Here is a 17,903-nt window from a genome sequence, read left to right as displayed (position 1 = left end):
TTATTTACAGACCTTGTATTTAGTTATGTAAAAATTTATTATACAGTGCATCTTCAATTTATGTGGGTGTTTTTTTTAAACTTCCTGGACCACCGTTAGGTTTTTCTAAAGAGAATGAGATGAATGACAAAGTAGCGTATGAAAATGCTGTGTCTGACCGGGACTCAAACCCGGGACCTCCGGATGTTCTGGAAAATTTCAGCATATAATGAAATCCCGTAAATTGAGACTCACATTTAATGCAGAAATACTGGTTAGGTTCTTGTTAAGTTATACAGTAAATTACTGTACTCAAAAAAATACTGTACTTTATTTTACTATTTTAACTAACTACGACAAATGACTAACTACAGATGGGCTGTGAGCATCATTTAGAAGTGTTCATTCTTTTTTCACATTTGTGATAATTTTTTTTTATTTAATCAACATATTTTGATATTTAGTGCTAAAATCTTTCTTAAAATTTTATTTTTTTTAAAATTATTTTTTCCAGTTCCATTTGTTTGACTATCATCATCATTTCTGCACATATAAGCAGAAACGATGATGATAGCCATCTTAACACAACCATGGGTTAATGATTGTTACAGTGTCTAAATTTTGCATTAAAAGAAACAAATTTTTTTTTCATTCATTTATTTATTTTTGTTTATCTCTTGAGTCAAATTCTTTCAGGCTTTTTTTGTTGTCCATCTATCAACAAAAAAATAGGTTCAGGTTTTTTAAATGTTTGTTTTGTCTCAAAGATATTAGGCTTTTACTTTTCCTTTAATTATAAGAAGTTTAGTGACATTGTTGCCCAAAGAAATAGAAATAATTTAATAATAAGTTATTTTTGCTTCTAATAATTCTTTAGACTTTAAGTGTGAAAAAAATAAGGATTGTTAAAATCATTTAAAATTATTGCAGTTAAAAACAAAGTCTATAAATGTAGTAGTTTTATGGTCAACTACTTAATTATAATAATAAGTGTGATTCATAACAGATTTAGTAGAATTAGTGTCTCTGTACTTGCATGATTTGCCATGAGGTTTGTGTATGTGTGATTCTGTGTATACATACATATCTTATAATTAGAATTACTTACTGTTTGTTTTATTATTAGTGTGTGTTTTTTCTTATTTTTTTTTTTTTTAACAGATGGATGATATTCCTTTATTAAATGACAACAGTAATAGTAATGATAAAAATGAAGGAAATGAAACCAGCCTCGTAAGGTGTGTTTTACTCGCTGAAAAAAGTTGATAGCCTATGTATGTATGTGTGTATTTTTCTTTTATTTAATTTAAGTAGTAAATAATGTCTGTGTTATCTTATATTTTATATTACAATATGTATTGTACTTATTATTTTTTAACTGTTTTTAATTTGAATGTGTTATTAATTTTTGTGTTTATGTATGTATTTTTTTTTATATTGGTGTATTTTTTTTTTTAATCATGTGTATTAAATTTATATTTTTAACTGTGTGTGTCTGTATATTATAATGTTTATTGTTCAGTTTGGAGCGAGTCAGAAATGATGTACATAAATACTGTTATTCAATAATGTTGCACTGTAGATATTATTTCTTAAACTTCAGATTATGTTAACTGTTTTATTTCCATAACTTCTCAGAGTCGTTAAATATTTTGGATTTTTTTGAGACCCTTAATCCTGAAGAAGCATATTTGAAAATCATCACACACTATGATAACTTTGATATCTTGTCACTAAAATATGAATTGCATATTATATTTTCAATACCGTACTTGATTGGGTATTGTTTTCCTACAGCCTAATAATATGAATAAGATGAACTCTAGCATCATATATTTGTATTCTTTCGTACTCCAGTAACTATGTTCCTGAATTTAAAGGTGGATTTTATCTGTAATTTTATTTTACTAACTTACATACAAACTTTTATTCAATAAAGGAAGTGTTATAATATTTTGTTCCCTCTGAAGGAGGTAGATTAAATTATTTCTCTTGTATTCTGTCCAAGTCTTATAGATGTGGATGGTTAAGAAGCATCTGATTTTTAAGTGTTAATACGTTATAGAGCCAGTCTCTTTGATGAGCAGAATGAAAATGTTGCTTGACATATTGATATGCAACATTATATTCAACTTGCAGAAGAAAGCAGTAGGAAAGTAACGAATTAAGTTTGGCCAAAAATGTTTATTACGCTTGAGAATGTTTTAAGTTCTTGTGTTCGGTTACTTAAAACTATCAGGTAATGGCACTCAACATACATACATGCATAAGAAAAATAATATTTTGTACTCCATATTAATAATATTAAATACTTTATTTCAGAAATAAACAAGTTACGCGATGAAGCAAAAGGTCTTATGTCCTATGCTTATTGTTTAGAATTATGCCAATGACCAAATTTTTCCCAATAAATTTTAGGGAAAAATTAGTTAATTTTTACATCATTTTGATTCGCTCTATTCCGTAAATTTGACTTGTTCTCTATCTGTTTTTAAGTGCTTTACATTTTACACATAACTAAATTTTGTATGATGCAAACTTAAATTTTATTTGCTTCAATTAAATGAAATGTGTTTTGTTAGTACCAGTTTTAATTGTTTATCGTTGCTATTTTTGTCCTTTTTTTTTTACTTTATTAATTTTTAATGGTGTAGTTTTGTCAGTTTGTCTCATTAAATGTTTTACTAAATGTATATTATGATAATTTTTATTACAGGTTTAATTGTCACCAAGTTTACAGTTCAATGGCTTTAGAGTCCAACGCATGGAACAAAGTAAGCAGTGACCATTCCAATCTATTCTTACCTGACGGTCATCATACACAAACTGTGCCGTCTCAGACATTACCGACACAGCATAGAAGTTTACTAAAAATACCATCAAAAACTTCTATATTAACTCAGACTGAAAGGTAAGAATTAGTTAATAGAACGTATTAGACTATTTATCTATGTATTTATTTAATTTCAGACTATTCATTTCAAAATAGCAAAGCAAAATGAAACTTATCTTTATTTATTTTATATTTTTGCATTAATTTTGAGAATCCTTTGTAGAACACTTTGTGTACTCCTTCAGTAAGGCTTTTCTTCTGATCAGTCTCATCAGTGCATCTTTAAGATACAACTTCATTTTATTCGATTAGTTTAGTTTACAACTATTCATCATAATTTTCACTTATTCCTTTAAAAAAAGTAATCTGCAACAGATTATGTAATTTAGGTCCCCACTTCACATCTCTACTTCCTATGTTGTCAAAGAAATATTGACTGATTTTTCTAAAAGATGACTCCCCTCAAAACAAATCTTGTTTGTGACATGCTTGTAGATAGCAAGTTACAAACAATTATAATATGCCTACAAGTTATTTTAAAATTTACTGATGAATTAACTTTCTGTTTAAAGTAGCCTTCTTGTTTTATTTTTATTTTTTTAATGGATATGGATAACTATTTAAGTAATTTATTTTACAGATAGCATTTAGATATTTTTTTCAAGTAGGTAGATAGTTAACAACAAAGATATGCAAAAACAATAATTCAAACAAAGTAAAATGTTATTCAGTTAGAATCCAATAAAGGGGATAGAGTGTTACTGAGAATTCAAGGATTTTTTATTGCAAACACATTTAATTTATGACTTACAGTAACAGTTTTTAACAAAATATACTTTCAGACTTACACAATGATACCTAGTTTTTAATTTGACATTTTCATGACTTCGCCAGTCAAAATTTTATTGAACGTTAACCAGACTAAAGCAATGTAAGTGCAAAAAAAATTATGCTTCCTAGATAAGTTATGAAGAAAATCACACACAGTTGATTGTGCCTGTCAAAGTCATCTTTAAATCAGCAATCAGGGACGCATGTTGTATAGATTAATAGTTTTTTTTTTTTTTTATACACCGTGATGTACTAAACAGGAGTATTTTATCTCAAATATTTATTGTATCCATTTGTCAGCATGATATCCTCCTGTTCTGTGATGTTGTATCTGAAAAAGTAATATCTATTTATTAAGAAAAAGTAATATCGTGATAATGTTGGAGTGAATTTAAATTTAGTATATAAAAACCATGCACTATGACTTACCATCTGACTATAAAAACTAAGAAAAACATTAAATTTTAATCATTTTTCTGATTAGTAAGTTGATGAGTTTGAATATTGTGTACATTTTTCATACCTCATAGTTTGGTTTTTGTTCAGTTTTTGCAATTTAGTTGAAATATGATTTGTTCTTATAGATTGCGATGGGGGGGGGGGGGTGCCATCAGTATGTTAGAATTGCACTATTGTAATCATGAATCTTAATCTTACTGTTAAAAAATATTTGATATGGACAGTTGCTGAAAAAGTTAAATATTTATAAAACTTTTAACATTTTTGAATAAAATATAATAATCTGTTTATTTGAAAGATATCCAGATTTTTTTCAGATCTTTTAAATTTAGATTACAATGAATCTTGCATATTAGCAATCCAGGATATTATACATCCTGTGCGTAATAAAAATAACTAAAAACTACACATCAAAATTATGTATTTGTTCATTCTCATTTTCTAATACTTTTCATTGCACTGATGTATATTTTAAAAATCTGAAGTTAGCAGTAGGAACATGCATTACGATATAACACCTAACAAGAGATATTATTATATAGTCAGGTCAGTTCATGTGTTCGATTGTGGCTGTTGTTCAGTATTACAAACATTGTAGTACAACTAAGGATGATAGGGACTATCATCATAAAGATGAGAAAACAAAATAGATGTTAAACTGAAGTAAGGAAAACGATGAGTTCATAAAAATTGGTGTTAAAGTTCTCTAGAATCAGTCAGAACAAAAATAAATCGACTGTCTTATTTTAAACATTTAACCAGCTTTGTTGTGAATTTCATAATAAACGAAGATGCATATCATCAAGCAACATAATTGATTTTTATAGTAACACTTAACCACACTGCTGTAACTCAAATGCCATCAAAGATTCATCTGAGAAGTATTCAATTATGTGCTATACAGTCCTTATCTGTCCTTCTTTGGTTTTCATTTGTTTCCTGAAGTAAAGGATTTTTTGATGCCAATCATTTTAGAAGGGATGATAAGATTGTCACTGAGGGACTGACAGAATCAGCAGCATATTTTTGTAATGATAGAAAAACTACTTAACAATATGATACATTTTTAGATTAAAATATTAAGGTAGAAAAATATTTTTTAAAAGTTATTGTAAGAAGTAAATAAATATTTTTTTAATTATTTACTTATTTAAAATGTATTAGAGGCAAATTTTCTTTACTCCATAGGTGACCCTCATGCATCTGCCTAAAATAAAATCAGTTCAGGATATTTGAGTAATAAGAAAATTTTAATGAAATGATTGTTTGTAGTGTAAAATGATTGTTTTATTTTAATTGAGTGAAATTCAAATTACATATATTTGGTAACTTAATTTAGATGATCACAATATGTTTTTTTTTTATATTTGTTACTAATTATTAAAAAAGTGATGAAATGTTGCATTTTATTGTGTATTTCTAGTATTGAAATGAATTTGTAATATTGTTACAGGTATACTCAGACTGAGCATTTATCATCAGCTGTCGGTTTTAGAGGAAGCTGTGAAGTAAATAAAGATTCAACTATGTTTGATCCTGGAATGCAACAACAGCAACAACAATCCTCACAGCCACAAGCACAACCACCCCAGGCTCAACAAGGGGGACAAGGCTCACAGATTTATAATTCTGTAGCATCGGATAAAAAAGAAAATGCTGAAAAATCAGCTACCGTCACTGAATTTCCATTCTGTTATAATGTTAATATGTTACAAAAAGTACATCAGCAGCAATCAGGAACGTCAACAGGTGTTGTAGCAGGTGATGATAAGGCATGTTATCGATTTGATGTAGCGCAACCGTTTGGTTACAATTATGCCCTTGTTAATCAAATGTCATTAGCTGCTGCAGCATCAACTGCAACATTTAAATGCGATATATGTGGGTTAGTTTTCGGTCATTTATCGTTGCTGAATCATCACAAACGCATTCATAGTACTACTAACAATTCGACAAATCCAACACCGACAACCGAAAGGACTTACAGTTGTGATGTTTGTGGTAATTGTTTTAATACACAGAGTGAACTGAAATCGCATAAAAGTACAGCGCATAAATCAAAATGTTGCAGTATGTGTGGTGTAGAAGTTGATTGTGAACATTCCGGGGGTTTAAAACGTAAAAAATTTATTAAATGTGAAAATTGTCAGGCCGGTTCAAGTGATAATGGTAGTTTTCAAAGTTCACAAGAACAGTCATCATCTTCTGATGAGTTGCCTAAAGGTCCCCATCCAGTTAAACGACACGGTATGGCACAAGTATCAAAATGTAATAAATGTAATGGGTCAGGTATAATTTTTATTGGTGGGACTAGAAATTTTAGCGATAAACCTTATCATTGTAATCTATGTGATGGTACTTTTTCCCGATATTCATCTCTTTGGAGCCACAAACGTCTTCATACCGGTGACAAGCCGTTCAAGTGTGACATTTGTGGATTGACATTTGCTCGTGCAGCTTATTTGAAAAATCATATTAGAGTACACAGTGGAGAGAAGCCTTTTAAATGTGATGTATGTGGGATGCAATTCTCACAGTCACCCCACTTAAAAAACCATGAGCGAATACATAGCGGTGAACGACCGTATCAATGTGAAGTTTGCGAGAAGACCTTTGCACGGCATTCAACACTTTGGAATCATCGCAGAATTCATACTGGTGAGAAACCCTATCGGTGTGGCCTTTGTGGATCAGCATTTAATCAGGTGAAATATTTAATTAACAGTTACATCATACTTTTGACAAATTTATTTGTATCATAATTTAATAATTTTGTAAACAAATAATTGCTTCTTTGATTTTCATTTTAAAATTTTAGGAGATAGTTAAATTTCAAAATCGCTGATTAAAAGTATAATTTATTATGAAACCTTAATTCGACCCTAAAATATTTTCATGATTAACGATTGGGTTCTTCTTTTATTTAAATTCATAACATATTTTAAAAGTAAGATTATGAAAAAAGTATTATTAGTATTCTCAATTTTATAATGTATGTATTTAACTGTACATTAAAATTTTGTTTTATAGCTATCAAAACTGAAAAATTGTACAGAAAACTGATTTTCAGTCAAGAGAGTGGGGATTTTGACTTCTGTTTTGTGATTAAAGTAAAAAGAGTTAGCAATGCACGACGGAAGTTCATTGCTCTCTTCCTTTTTTAGTTTTTAAAATAATTCATTATGCAGTGAAAAATTCATTTTGATGTTTATGCAAGACAAACTCATTTAGCTTGAAACTGAATGTGATTTTGTATTGTGTTTTATTCTTATAGGTTCTGATTGACATTTAATCAATCTTTTTGGTAGGGAAGTGGGTCTACATTATTTGTTCTACATCATTACAACTTTTTAAGACTTGGCAAAAGTATGTGTAAAATAATTTTATATTTTAAATATCAGTAGCAATGTATGAAGATGCTATTTAATACTTCTTTACTCTAACTTGTCGTAATGAATTACGAATAAAATGAAAAAGTAACTCACAGTTTTTTTGTACAAGTTTTCTTTATGAGTACTTTTTTCAAGCAGCACAGATGTGTAGCTAGGATTTTCTCCAGGGGGAGCAAAAATAAAATGATGTTCTTTGTTAAAAAATGGTTTTGTTTGAAAATGCTAAAAGTAGTTGCAATGATATTCGAACCTATCTAAATCTTATTGTTTCAGTACTAGCCTACAAGAGTTCTGACTAAATCTTGACAAAATTTCTTTCTCAAATTTATTTTTTGCTTCCAGAACCCTCTTATCATACAAAGACTGACAAGCTGATTTTCTGCCATTGTTGACCGTAACCAAGTTTTTACCCTTCAGCGTAAGGTGCTCGAGGATCTTTCAATAGTGCATGTTGTGCAGGGCTGTACAAGTGAGATAAATAGCGCCTGTTTTATGGATGAGTAGAACAATTAGGATTCTTTAACTAATGCAGCTAGTTCTGTCTCCTTCAGTTCGACATTTGGCACATTTTTCCCTTTCCATCAGTTGTACCAAAGTTCAGCTTCACCAAGGAAATAATTCAATTTGTAGTAACTACAAAAACTCGTAGTTTTTTAACAAATCCTCATATGTCATATCGAGCATCACATAAGGGTGCAACATAAGCAACGAGAATATGGGCAAGTTCTCAGAAAAACGCTGTTCCAGACACATTATTAATGAATCTATGTACAAAATAATGAGTGATCTTCTCTGAAACTCTCTAGGAGTCTGTGCTGGTGGATTCACAAGTTGTTTCTGCTGATTTATGACTCGCAGCATATTGAAATCTGTTCAAAGATGCTCGGTGATTGTTTCAGCTTCTGCTAAACCACATTCACTTTCAACAGCCGCATTTCTATGGTATTTACTCATGATGTCTGGGATTTTTTTCATGTGATTTGCACATTGAAGTAAGTCCACACTTGTTGATTGAAGAGCATTTACCACCGGTTGCAGGATTGCTGAATATTTTGCTATGAGACAAACATCCCAACCCCCATAGTGGAAGACACCCACCTTTTGACAATTCCGATTGCCACCCCCATCCCGTTCCTAGCTCTGATGGTCTTTAACAGAGGTTATCTTTTTGGCCCTCTAAATGATTACATCTTAACAATCATCAGCCAGGCCTCAGTTGGGATGCCACTGATGTAAATGCCTCGGTACACATTTACATCAGTGATGTTTTAACTCAGCCTTTGCCGTCGCTGTAGGCTTCTTTCAGACATCTCTCTTCTGTCGTAATTATTGCCCTCTAAACTAGCTAACTGAGTTTGCAGAAGCACGAATACCATATCTAGTTCACCTTTATTTGACTATAAGTGACTGTAAATGTCGCATATTTCAGAATTTGAGTCTAAATCTGCTGTAAAGCGTACCACAGAATGTGTTGATTGCAACAACAGTAATTTGAACCTAATTCCCTTAGTTGAACACAACTGATCAAGTTTACCTAATTAATTTACTGTAACTACTACGGACTCTGGTCTGGTCCACCAGGGTGTCGAGGACAGACCTCCCTCTCCCACTCGGCTCCATCACAGAGTCCCGCATGACATTTACTTTATCACATTCAGAGACCGCCCACAACAAGACAGTCGTGCACCTCATAGCTGCATAGACTACCATACCCTCAGCAGTGCAGCCACCCTTTTGCCGACAGCGGCTCTGTTACTTAACTTTAACAATTATCATTCACTCAGATTAACCAAGACTCGCTGCCAATATGCCTACCTCCGGCTAATCAACTGTCCACGTGGTACCCTATTACCCGGGATACTACTATACTTAGACCCCCTCAGCTGTCCTACGTTGTGCAAGGAAATGGAGGAAGCCAGCCACAATGGACTACTCTCTGCAGGTCTCCAATTGACCCTCAGATCCAGAAAGGAGTTAGCTCAAGTTCCTTAACAACTCTGGTATGTTCACCATCATACCGAAGAGACAAACACCAATAATGAATTCTGATTTTATATTGATTTTTAGTGCAATACATTTGAAAAGCAGCTTTTCTTGTTGAATTGTTACTGTCTGTTGATAGCTTTCAAGCACCATAACAATTTGCACATAATGTTTCTTGAATGTGGTGATACTTTTATATTTTTGAGACCAATTGGTTCACAAAAGCACTAACATATTCAGTATGCATTTTCAACAAAGGGCCAATTCTTGGAAGAATCTATTATTTCTTTTATTGTGAAAACCATATTTCTTATCACTGCTATTTCGTTTAAATCATTTATGTTGTTTACAGCTGATCTCAGTTTGTGACTAGCACAGTGAAATTATAATACTCTCGTATACTTTTCTTGAATAATTTTCTGGACACCACCATCCTTTCCTGCCATACTGGAACACTCATCGCATCCTTGTCCGATGCACTTTTCTGGATCAAGGGCTACCTTTTCTACAAAGTTGTTAATTGCAGATGCTACAGATTCTGCATCCATATCTGTCAATTCTACAAAACCTAGAAATTACTCACGAAAATCCTCCATCATCTTTTCTTCATCAGAAAATCTAACCCCAATGGGAAGTTGCTCTTTCCCTGATATGTCACTGCTCTCGTCTGCCAGATACTGTAAGCATATGCTTTCTTCATTTCATTTTCCATGGTGACAAGTAAGTGGCATATTTTATGTCTTTTTCTATGTGCTCTTTTAAAATGTGTCACCAGCATCAGTTTTGAGTTTGGTCTTCAAAAACTCCTTCACCTTTCTTTGCCCCTCAAAGGTAGGTTATGCGTACCACAAAACATCACATTCAAAATTATTGATGCAACAATTTTCTTGTTGTCTTCTATTTCTTCCTGATGGACAGAAATTAGTTGTACGTCAATGGGTATATTTTCAACAAAACATTTTGCTGCTGTGGCTGCTGATTTGTACCACTGAGATGACGTGTGAAATTTTGTGAATTCATGCATGTCTTTATAGTGAGCAAAGGGCCTCACTATGAAAGAATCCAAAACACCATGCACATTAGTTGGTGAAAACAGCATACAGTAAATACACAATGTGCGCTTTAATTTCTTGGAATAGACCGGCCAAGGAGCAAATCCACCAACCAGCTGTATTTGAATTTTCTTTTTAATTGCACAGCATCCTTAGCAAAGTCATAACTTGGAGTTGGTGACCAACAGTTTTTTAAAACTTCCATTTTTTGAGATGAGCTCATACTAAATGAACATCCAAGCCAGTGACCCACATCATTATCAACATACATATTATCCTGTACAACAGAGCCAGATGGTAGCATAGGTTTACTTGATTTTTCACCAACTTTCTGCTTCGATTTCTCTTCTCCACCGCTATCACTTTCAGTAAAACTTTTATCTTGTCTTTTCCTCTTCTGTCTCCCTAAAAGAAAATAAATAACTATTACTACACGTCTCAAACAAATTAAAGCAACTAAGAATTTAAGCTTCTGAATGGACTCTACTAGAAACTTCAATCTTAAAATTGATAATTTTAAGATGATAATTTTTCACAAAGTTCATTTTTGTTTTGTTGGAAAATCAATAAAAAAAATGTTTTGTTCGTGAAAAATGTTCTTAACCTAAATATGAGTTGATTAGTTTCAAAACCATCTAATTGTCACGTTTTTCAAACTTAAAAGGAAGTTTTGTTTCTTTTCTACAAAAGTGTACTAGTGGAATAAGTAGGAAAAAACAGAAATAAACTGGTGGAATGGTCAAATCTAACAGGCTGTGTACAGAATGAAATTAATGTGAACCAACATCGTTCTGATTTGAGGTTAGAAATTCTTATGTCTAGATTGTGTTATGTTTAACATAACAATTATTGTAATGATTGAACTCTATCACAATAAAAATTGGATTGTTATGAATTTTGAACCATTCACTATTTATTAGTTATTGAGCATTTAATGGTTTTTATAGTGCTCCTCACACCAAGCCAGTGACCTTAGTTTAGTTGCAAAATCAACCATTTCAAAATTCAAAACCATCTTATTAAGCAAAACTGCTGCAAAAGTAGCTAATTATAATTTTCAGTCATTATTTAAAATTATTGAAGTGTGATGTACTTATTATTATTTCCTTATTTAGCATTGTATAATTTTTCTTAAAATTTCAATAATAAAGCAACATCAAAATCATTATTACAATCAAAAAAACAGTCTTTGCATTTCCTGAACATTTTAGGTTGGTTTAGGTTTTTTCGACTCAAATGAAAATAATATAAATACGTTGCATGTAAAACCTTTCATGCTAAAAATGTTTCTAATATCCATTTTAGATTGCTATTGTTACGGGGTTACAGTCTGAACTAGCTCAAATTTGTCAACTTACTCAACTGACTCGCATTGATTGCAGTGCTTAAATAGGGAACAGAAGGTACTAGAACTTTCCAGCTAAATCCAACCTCGAATATTCTATAAACTTAGAGTTTTACCACAGATCATCCAGACGTTGAACCACCAGTTTCACACTCATTCACTAGAAAATGCTCCTGCCAGAATTCAAACATGCTTTCTGGCTGCACAATACTATTATAACCTATTGATATTGATCTACAATTTTTTGTTTAACTAAGTAAGCTAGGGGTGGGCAAGCACCCCACCATGGTTACTCCTATGATGCAGCATACATCCAACTGATAGTAGGGTTTATCTGTTATTTTAACCTGCTTGTATGGAGTAATGGAAGCTATAGCTGCTTCAATCCTGTGCTTTGAATCAGCTAGATCAGAGGTAGCAGAGGTACATACACAAGATCCTTTATAAAACTCCAAAGGAAAAGATCACATACATGTCAGATCAGGTGACCTCAGAGGCTATTACAAACAACTTGTCATCAGGTCCATGCCAACCGACCCAACATCAGGGAAAATTTCATTCAATTAATTCTGTGCAGAGTTACACTAGAAAGGAGGCGCACCATATTGTTGCCAAATAAAATTTTCTGATCCATCTTGTAGTTGAGAAAGAGCGACATGTACAGTATATCCAAATAAGCAACTCCTGTTACGTTGCTTCAGCGAAAAAGAATTGGCCTTGTAATCTCGCTGTTGGAATATTATACTGAAAAGTTTATTTTTGGGGACCCAAAAATAAACTCCTTTCATATTATAAGAGTTCATGGGAATTTTTTGAACCCCAGATAACTTTCACATTAGATGAAATGATAAGTCGTCACTAAACACAAGACAATCAAGAAAGTTATATTTATGCTACAACATTGTGATCACAAAATCTGCACATACATCATATCAGTAGGCCGAAGCATGTAACAACTGTAAATGGTATGGATGCGTATATAATTGTTTCCTTAAAATATAACACACTGTCATTACCAGGATCATTAGTTCATGACTGGGTCTTCCTGACAGATGTTTTAGGACTATACAAGAAAAACTTCCTGAAACATTTTCTTTAAACATCCTCAGTTACCCATGCTCTTCCCTTTACACAAACATCCATCTGGGCATTTCAAATTGATTGTGCCATTGATAAATGTTATTCTCATTTGAAGGATCACAATCAACTTTTCCAGAATGCATGTTGCACTGTAACTACAGATTCACAATTAGCAAAATGCAAACCACAGTAGCCTTTCTGTTCAGGAGTCGCCATTTTTGCCAGTTGCACTGTCTAGCAGAAAGATAGGGAATCAATCTACAGACACGCTAAGACTGCAAATACTACAATACTAAAACTCCCATTTTGCTCTTTGATTTTATCCTTAAATTAACATTGTATACCTCACCCAATAGATATTATAACAAATTAAAACCCTGATATTATGTTTTGAATACCCAATATTTTTCTTATGAAAAAATAGCATCTGTCTAAATAATTTTAAAACAAAACACCTCAAATATTGCTATGTGATATCAGTCTGAGACAGTTCTGTTTAACTTTTTGTTGTGTAATTCTGTATAGAGGAACATATGCTAGGCATTGATTAGTTATATTTTAATCTATTGTGGAAAACCTCAACCAATTAACTATCAGTAATGTAGTAGATACAGAAACAGTAAGCACTTTTATTATAACAGACCTGGTAGATTTAATTTCTGGATAGAAGTTTCGTATTACATAATTTGTAATGTATTCACTTCTGATTTTGTAATTAATATGAAAGGTTCACATAATTTGACTAAATAATCAAAAATTAAAGTAATGTACTTATAAGACTTGTACTTGACTATTGTATCCATTCACAGGGAAATCAAATGATAATTTCATTAATGTTCTCTCTGTTCAGTACAACTACATTATGACCAACTACAATTCAAAGCACTGATCTAGTTTCATGTTAATATTGTTTTATGTAAGGAAAAGATTATTTGTGTGTGTATAAAAGTAGCAAGCTAATACAATTTACTTGCATTCGAACCACACAAAATGTTTTACCATCCATTGTAAAATTTGGTGAAACTTGTGCAACATTTCATTATTCCACACCGCTTATCGCTTGTTGAATGCTTCAAAATCACTCCTTACTACTATACATATTCTTCAGTAAATTTGATATACAACTTTAAAACGTCAGTTATATTTGAATTTATAGAATATCAATACATCTATTTTATTAAAAGTGATTTCATTGTCTTTTATTATTTATTACTGTTTTAGTTTATTTATCTTCTTTTTCTTCTATTTGTAGGCAACCCATCTTAAAAATCATGCAAAAGTTCACACAGGAGAAAAACCTCACAGATGTGAAATATGTGATGTTAGATTCTCTGATAGATTTGCATTAAAACGTCATCACAGCATACATGAAAAATATGGTAGAACAGCTCCATCCAATACCCAAAATCAACAACAACAAACACAACAGCAACAGACTGCACCTCAGCCGACCCAGCAACAGCAGCAACAACAACAGCAGCAACAGCAACAGCAGCAGCAGCAACAGCAGCAGCAGCAGCAGCAGCAGCAACAGCAACAACAACAACAACTTCAACCACCGAATCAGCCACCACCACAACAGCAACCTCAGTTACAACAGCCACAACAAGGTATTGATGAATTATACAAATGTGAGATCGGAGGTGGTATTGCATTTCCTGGTTGTTCACGACCACAGGATGTTAAGCCTTGAGGAATCAAGAGTTATTTTGTTCTATAACTATTATTTCTATTATAAATATTTAATATTTATTATAATATTAACATTTATAATAAACTAATAATAATATTAATAAATATGATTTAAAAGTATTTCCAAGTATTGTTAAGTAAGTGAAAGGTAAGTGAATATTTTCCATAATCATAAATATATACATTTTATATTATAATTTATTGCAGTTATTATAATAATAACAACAATAAAAGTAATGGTCATTATTATTTTTAATTATTTATTTATTTATTGCAGTATATATTTACAATCAGAATAATAAATAATATAAATGTACTGCCAATGCTTTTTTATTACAGCTAGTATATTAGCATTGATCAGCTACAAAGCAGACTAAGCAGATAAATATATACTTTTAGATTTATATGTATTAAATTTAAACATTGACTTTTATATAATAGTAATGCTTTTGTTTATTAATTTATTATTATTATTATTATTATTATTAAATATATTTTGGGTTGTTATCAAGAAAAAGAAGTGTTAAGTTAGATGTTCTTGTATGTTTAGTGGTAATAGATGATTTTTATTGTTAATTTGAATATAATCATTTTTACTGATCGATTTGTTATGAATGGGATTATCATCTAGTTCTAAAATACTGTTTTTAAGCAATTATTTATTTTAGAATTTTAAAAATTATTTCTTAGGTTATTATCAATTAAAACAGATGTTCACATTATTTGAGAATCTTAAGGTTGAATTTGAACCAACTGAAGGGCTGGAATCGTGTATTAATGTAGCTCCTAGATGAAGCACATTTTTCTAATCTGTTAAAAAACACTTCACCTAGACATGAGACAGCTGCTGATAGCTTACATTAAGATTGTGTCAAGACATTTTGTTGTCCTTCCTGGCGCTTGTTAAATTTTTTCTTGTATTTTATCTCTATTGACTGAATGAGAAAGTGGATATAATGTATTAAATGATAAGGGAAACATCAATTTGTTTCTTTACACAATCTTTCCAAATTTTTTTTTAATAGTTGTTGTACTTGTAAAATATTATTCAGAGGTATTGGTAGAATTATTTCCTTTGAAAACAATTTGCATAGTTACAATGTTCAGGAATAACTTTTATATCATATCAGGTTCGGTACAGATTTATTTAGGCAATAACAGACTGATACAAATTATTATCTTTTTTCATATTTAATTTTATGTATCACTTTGACAAGTGTCAATATTCATATGTCTACAAAAACCTTGCGTAGTTAGCAGTGACGGCTCGCCTATAAACACTGGAACTGTAGACCCCATTTTCTACCTAATATTATCGATAACATTTAATGTAATGGGTCCTTTTTTCTTTAATTCTTTCTTTATACAAGTACAGTATATAATCCTTAAGCTTAATGTCAGTAGTCATCCCCCGGTTTATGAAAAAGATACAAAAATCTTTGTATGGAACTGTACGCTTCACAGTTCCAGCGGCATGGTGTTTAGCTGTTGTGCACGTGTGCACATAGTAGGCTGCCAGGGAGAAAGAGCACAAATCGCTCCTACAGTGCTGACCCTGGTGTGCTGGTGAAAGGTAGTTTTTTTTTATTCCGTGTATGTATAGAACGTTCCTTGTTCGTTCCCTTTCCTACTTTAGTCAGTGGAAGGAATATGAAAGTGGTTTAGTTGTTTTTTCAGTAGTGATCAGAAGTTGGCAGAAAGCAAGGGCTCTTAGATTGCCAAATCTGCCCAAAAAAACACGCTGGAAGGGCGAAAGAGAAGTAATTAGTAAAAACTAATGTTTCTGTGTACATAGAAATTTAAATTAAGCACCGTTGGACTATAGTGTTTCTAAGGGGCCATTTTATTAAATTATTATGTAATAATACTAAAAAATATCTGTATTGACATTTTATTATTTATTCCATTAAACCAAATATGGTTTTTAAGCACAATGTGTTTATAAACTATATACCATATATATTCTTGAATGTGATAAAGTGTAGAATTAGATTATTATCCTGCTTTTTTAGCTATTCTGTTTGATTAATTTTTTTTTCAGTTCTTTTATTTTACAGAAAACTTTAACCATGGCCTTGAAAAGGTCCAGAAAATAATTTTCTGGAGCACCATCCCCACTAATTTTAGCTATGAGCCGTCACTGCTAGTTGATTAACATAATAAATTGATAGAGAAGATCATTTCTATAGTTCTAGAGCCAAATTTAAACAAGTAGGAAATTTCTTGTCATCTTATTCAAAGTCAGATGAAATATTTTGGCTGTTAAATATTTATTTAATTTCCATATCGCTTTAATATAAGTGATACCTTGAAATTTTGATCTGCATAAGTGGAAAAAATAGAAGAATTTGACCTTTGTAGGGTCAATCAATAATTCAGTAGCATGTGTGATTGTAAAATAATAAAATCCACAAACTTAACATGTGTAAGTCTGTTACATAGCTTAGTCAAAATCTCACCACCTGATTGTTTTTCTTTCCCATTTACGCAATAAATATAAATACAGAGGGAGGTTCCATTTCTTTATTAAGTTTATTATAATTTTTAATTTGAACCTACAGTAATAGTTTAAAAATTAAATAAAAAACTTACCCATTGAAATATATGAAAATTGACCTTAATGTACTAACATATTGGCTCAACCTTAGCTAAACTGTTAAAAAATAATAAATAAGATACAGCTCTTAAGTGCAACCTAATGAAAATGAAAATAAAAAAAATCCTTTCACCCAAAGTTAATGAAGCATACTATTTTTCTCGTTTAACAATTACAATTCTTTATATCTTATTATCAACTTGGGTGTATTTATTTTTCTTCTTTTCTGGTGAACATCTTATTTGTGCATTTTATGTCCCTTTCAGTGTACTAATTCATTTTTAAGTTTTTCAAGCAGATCTAGATATTGATGTAGTTTACCTTCTAGTGTGAAAGCTTGATGTATTACTAGTTGTAGAGGTATTTTTTTAACTGTTTGATCACAGCAGTGTCATATGTTTAAGGAAATACTAGCTGTTCTGTTGACTTTTGTCAACTTTTTACTGCTGTAAATAACTGTTGAGTGGTCTTTTCTTAAAAAGACTAGGAAAGATGATGTGATTTTTATGACTTGAGGTTCAGTATCTATGAGTGCAGCTTCAAAATCCACTGATATGAATTTTGGTTGTAAACTGGTGGTGAACACAAAAATAGGGTTTCTTAAGTATATTTTCCTTTTCTTTCTGCAAGGTGAGTGATGATTACTGAAAATCATACAAAC

General features: G+C 31.3%; 1 protein-coding gene across 1 annotated transcript in view; it reads left to right on the top strand.

The window, feature by feature from the left end:
- The window catches only part of LOC142329041 (uncharacterized), a 30,966-nt gene extending 15,794 nt beyond the window's left edge, over nt 1–15,172 (top strand). Inside the window, exons 2-5 of the mRNA XM_075373300.1 lie at nt 1,141–1,253; nt 2,696–2,890; nt 5,556–6,807; nt 14,207–15,172. Of these exons, the coding sequence (XP_075229415.1) occupies nt 1,252–1,253; nt 2,696–2,890; nt 5,556–6,807; nt 14,207–14,647 (1,890 nt within the window). The 5' untranslated portion in view covers nt 1,141–1,251 and the 3' untranslated portion in view covers nt 14,648–15,172. The remainder of the gene's footprint in view (nt 1–1,140; nt 1,254–2,695; nt 2,891–5,555; nt 6,808–14,206) is intronic.
- The last annotated feature ends 2,731 nt before the right edge of the window (nt 15,173–17,903 follow it).

This window comes from Lycorma delicatula, chromosome 8 (genome assembly GCF_047948215.1).
Source record: "Lycorma delicatula isolate Av1 chromosome 8, ASM4794821v1, whole genome shotgun sequence".
In the NCBI taxonomy this organism is placed as follows: Eukaryota; Metazoa; Arthropoda; class Insecta; order Hemiptera; family Fulgoridae; genus Lycorma; species Lycorma delicatula.
Note: the sequence above shows the minus strand (reverse complement) of the source record. Positions and strands in the feature narration are given on the sequence as shown.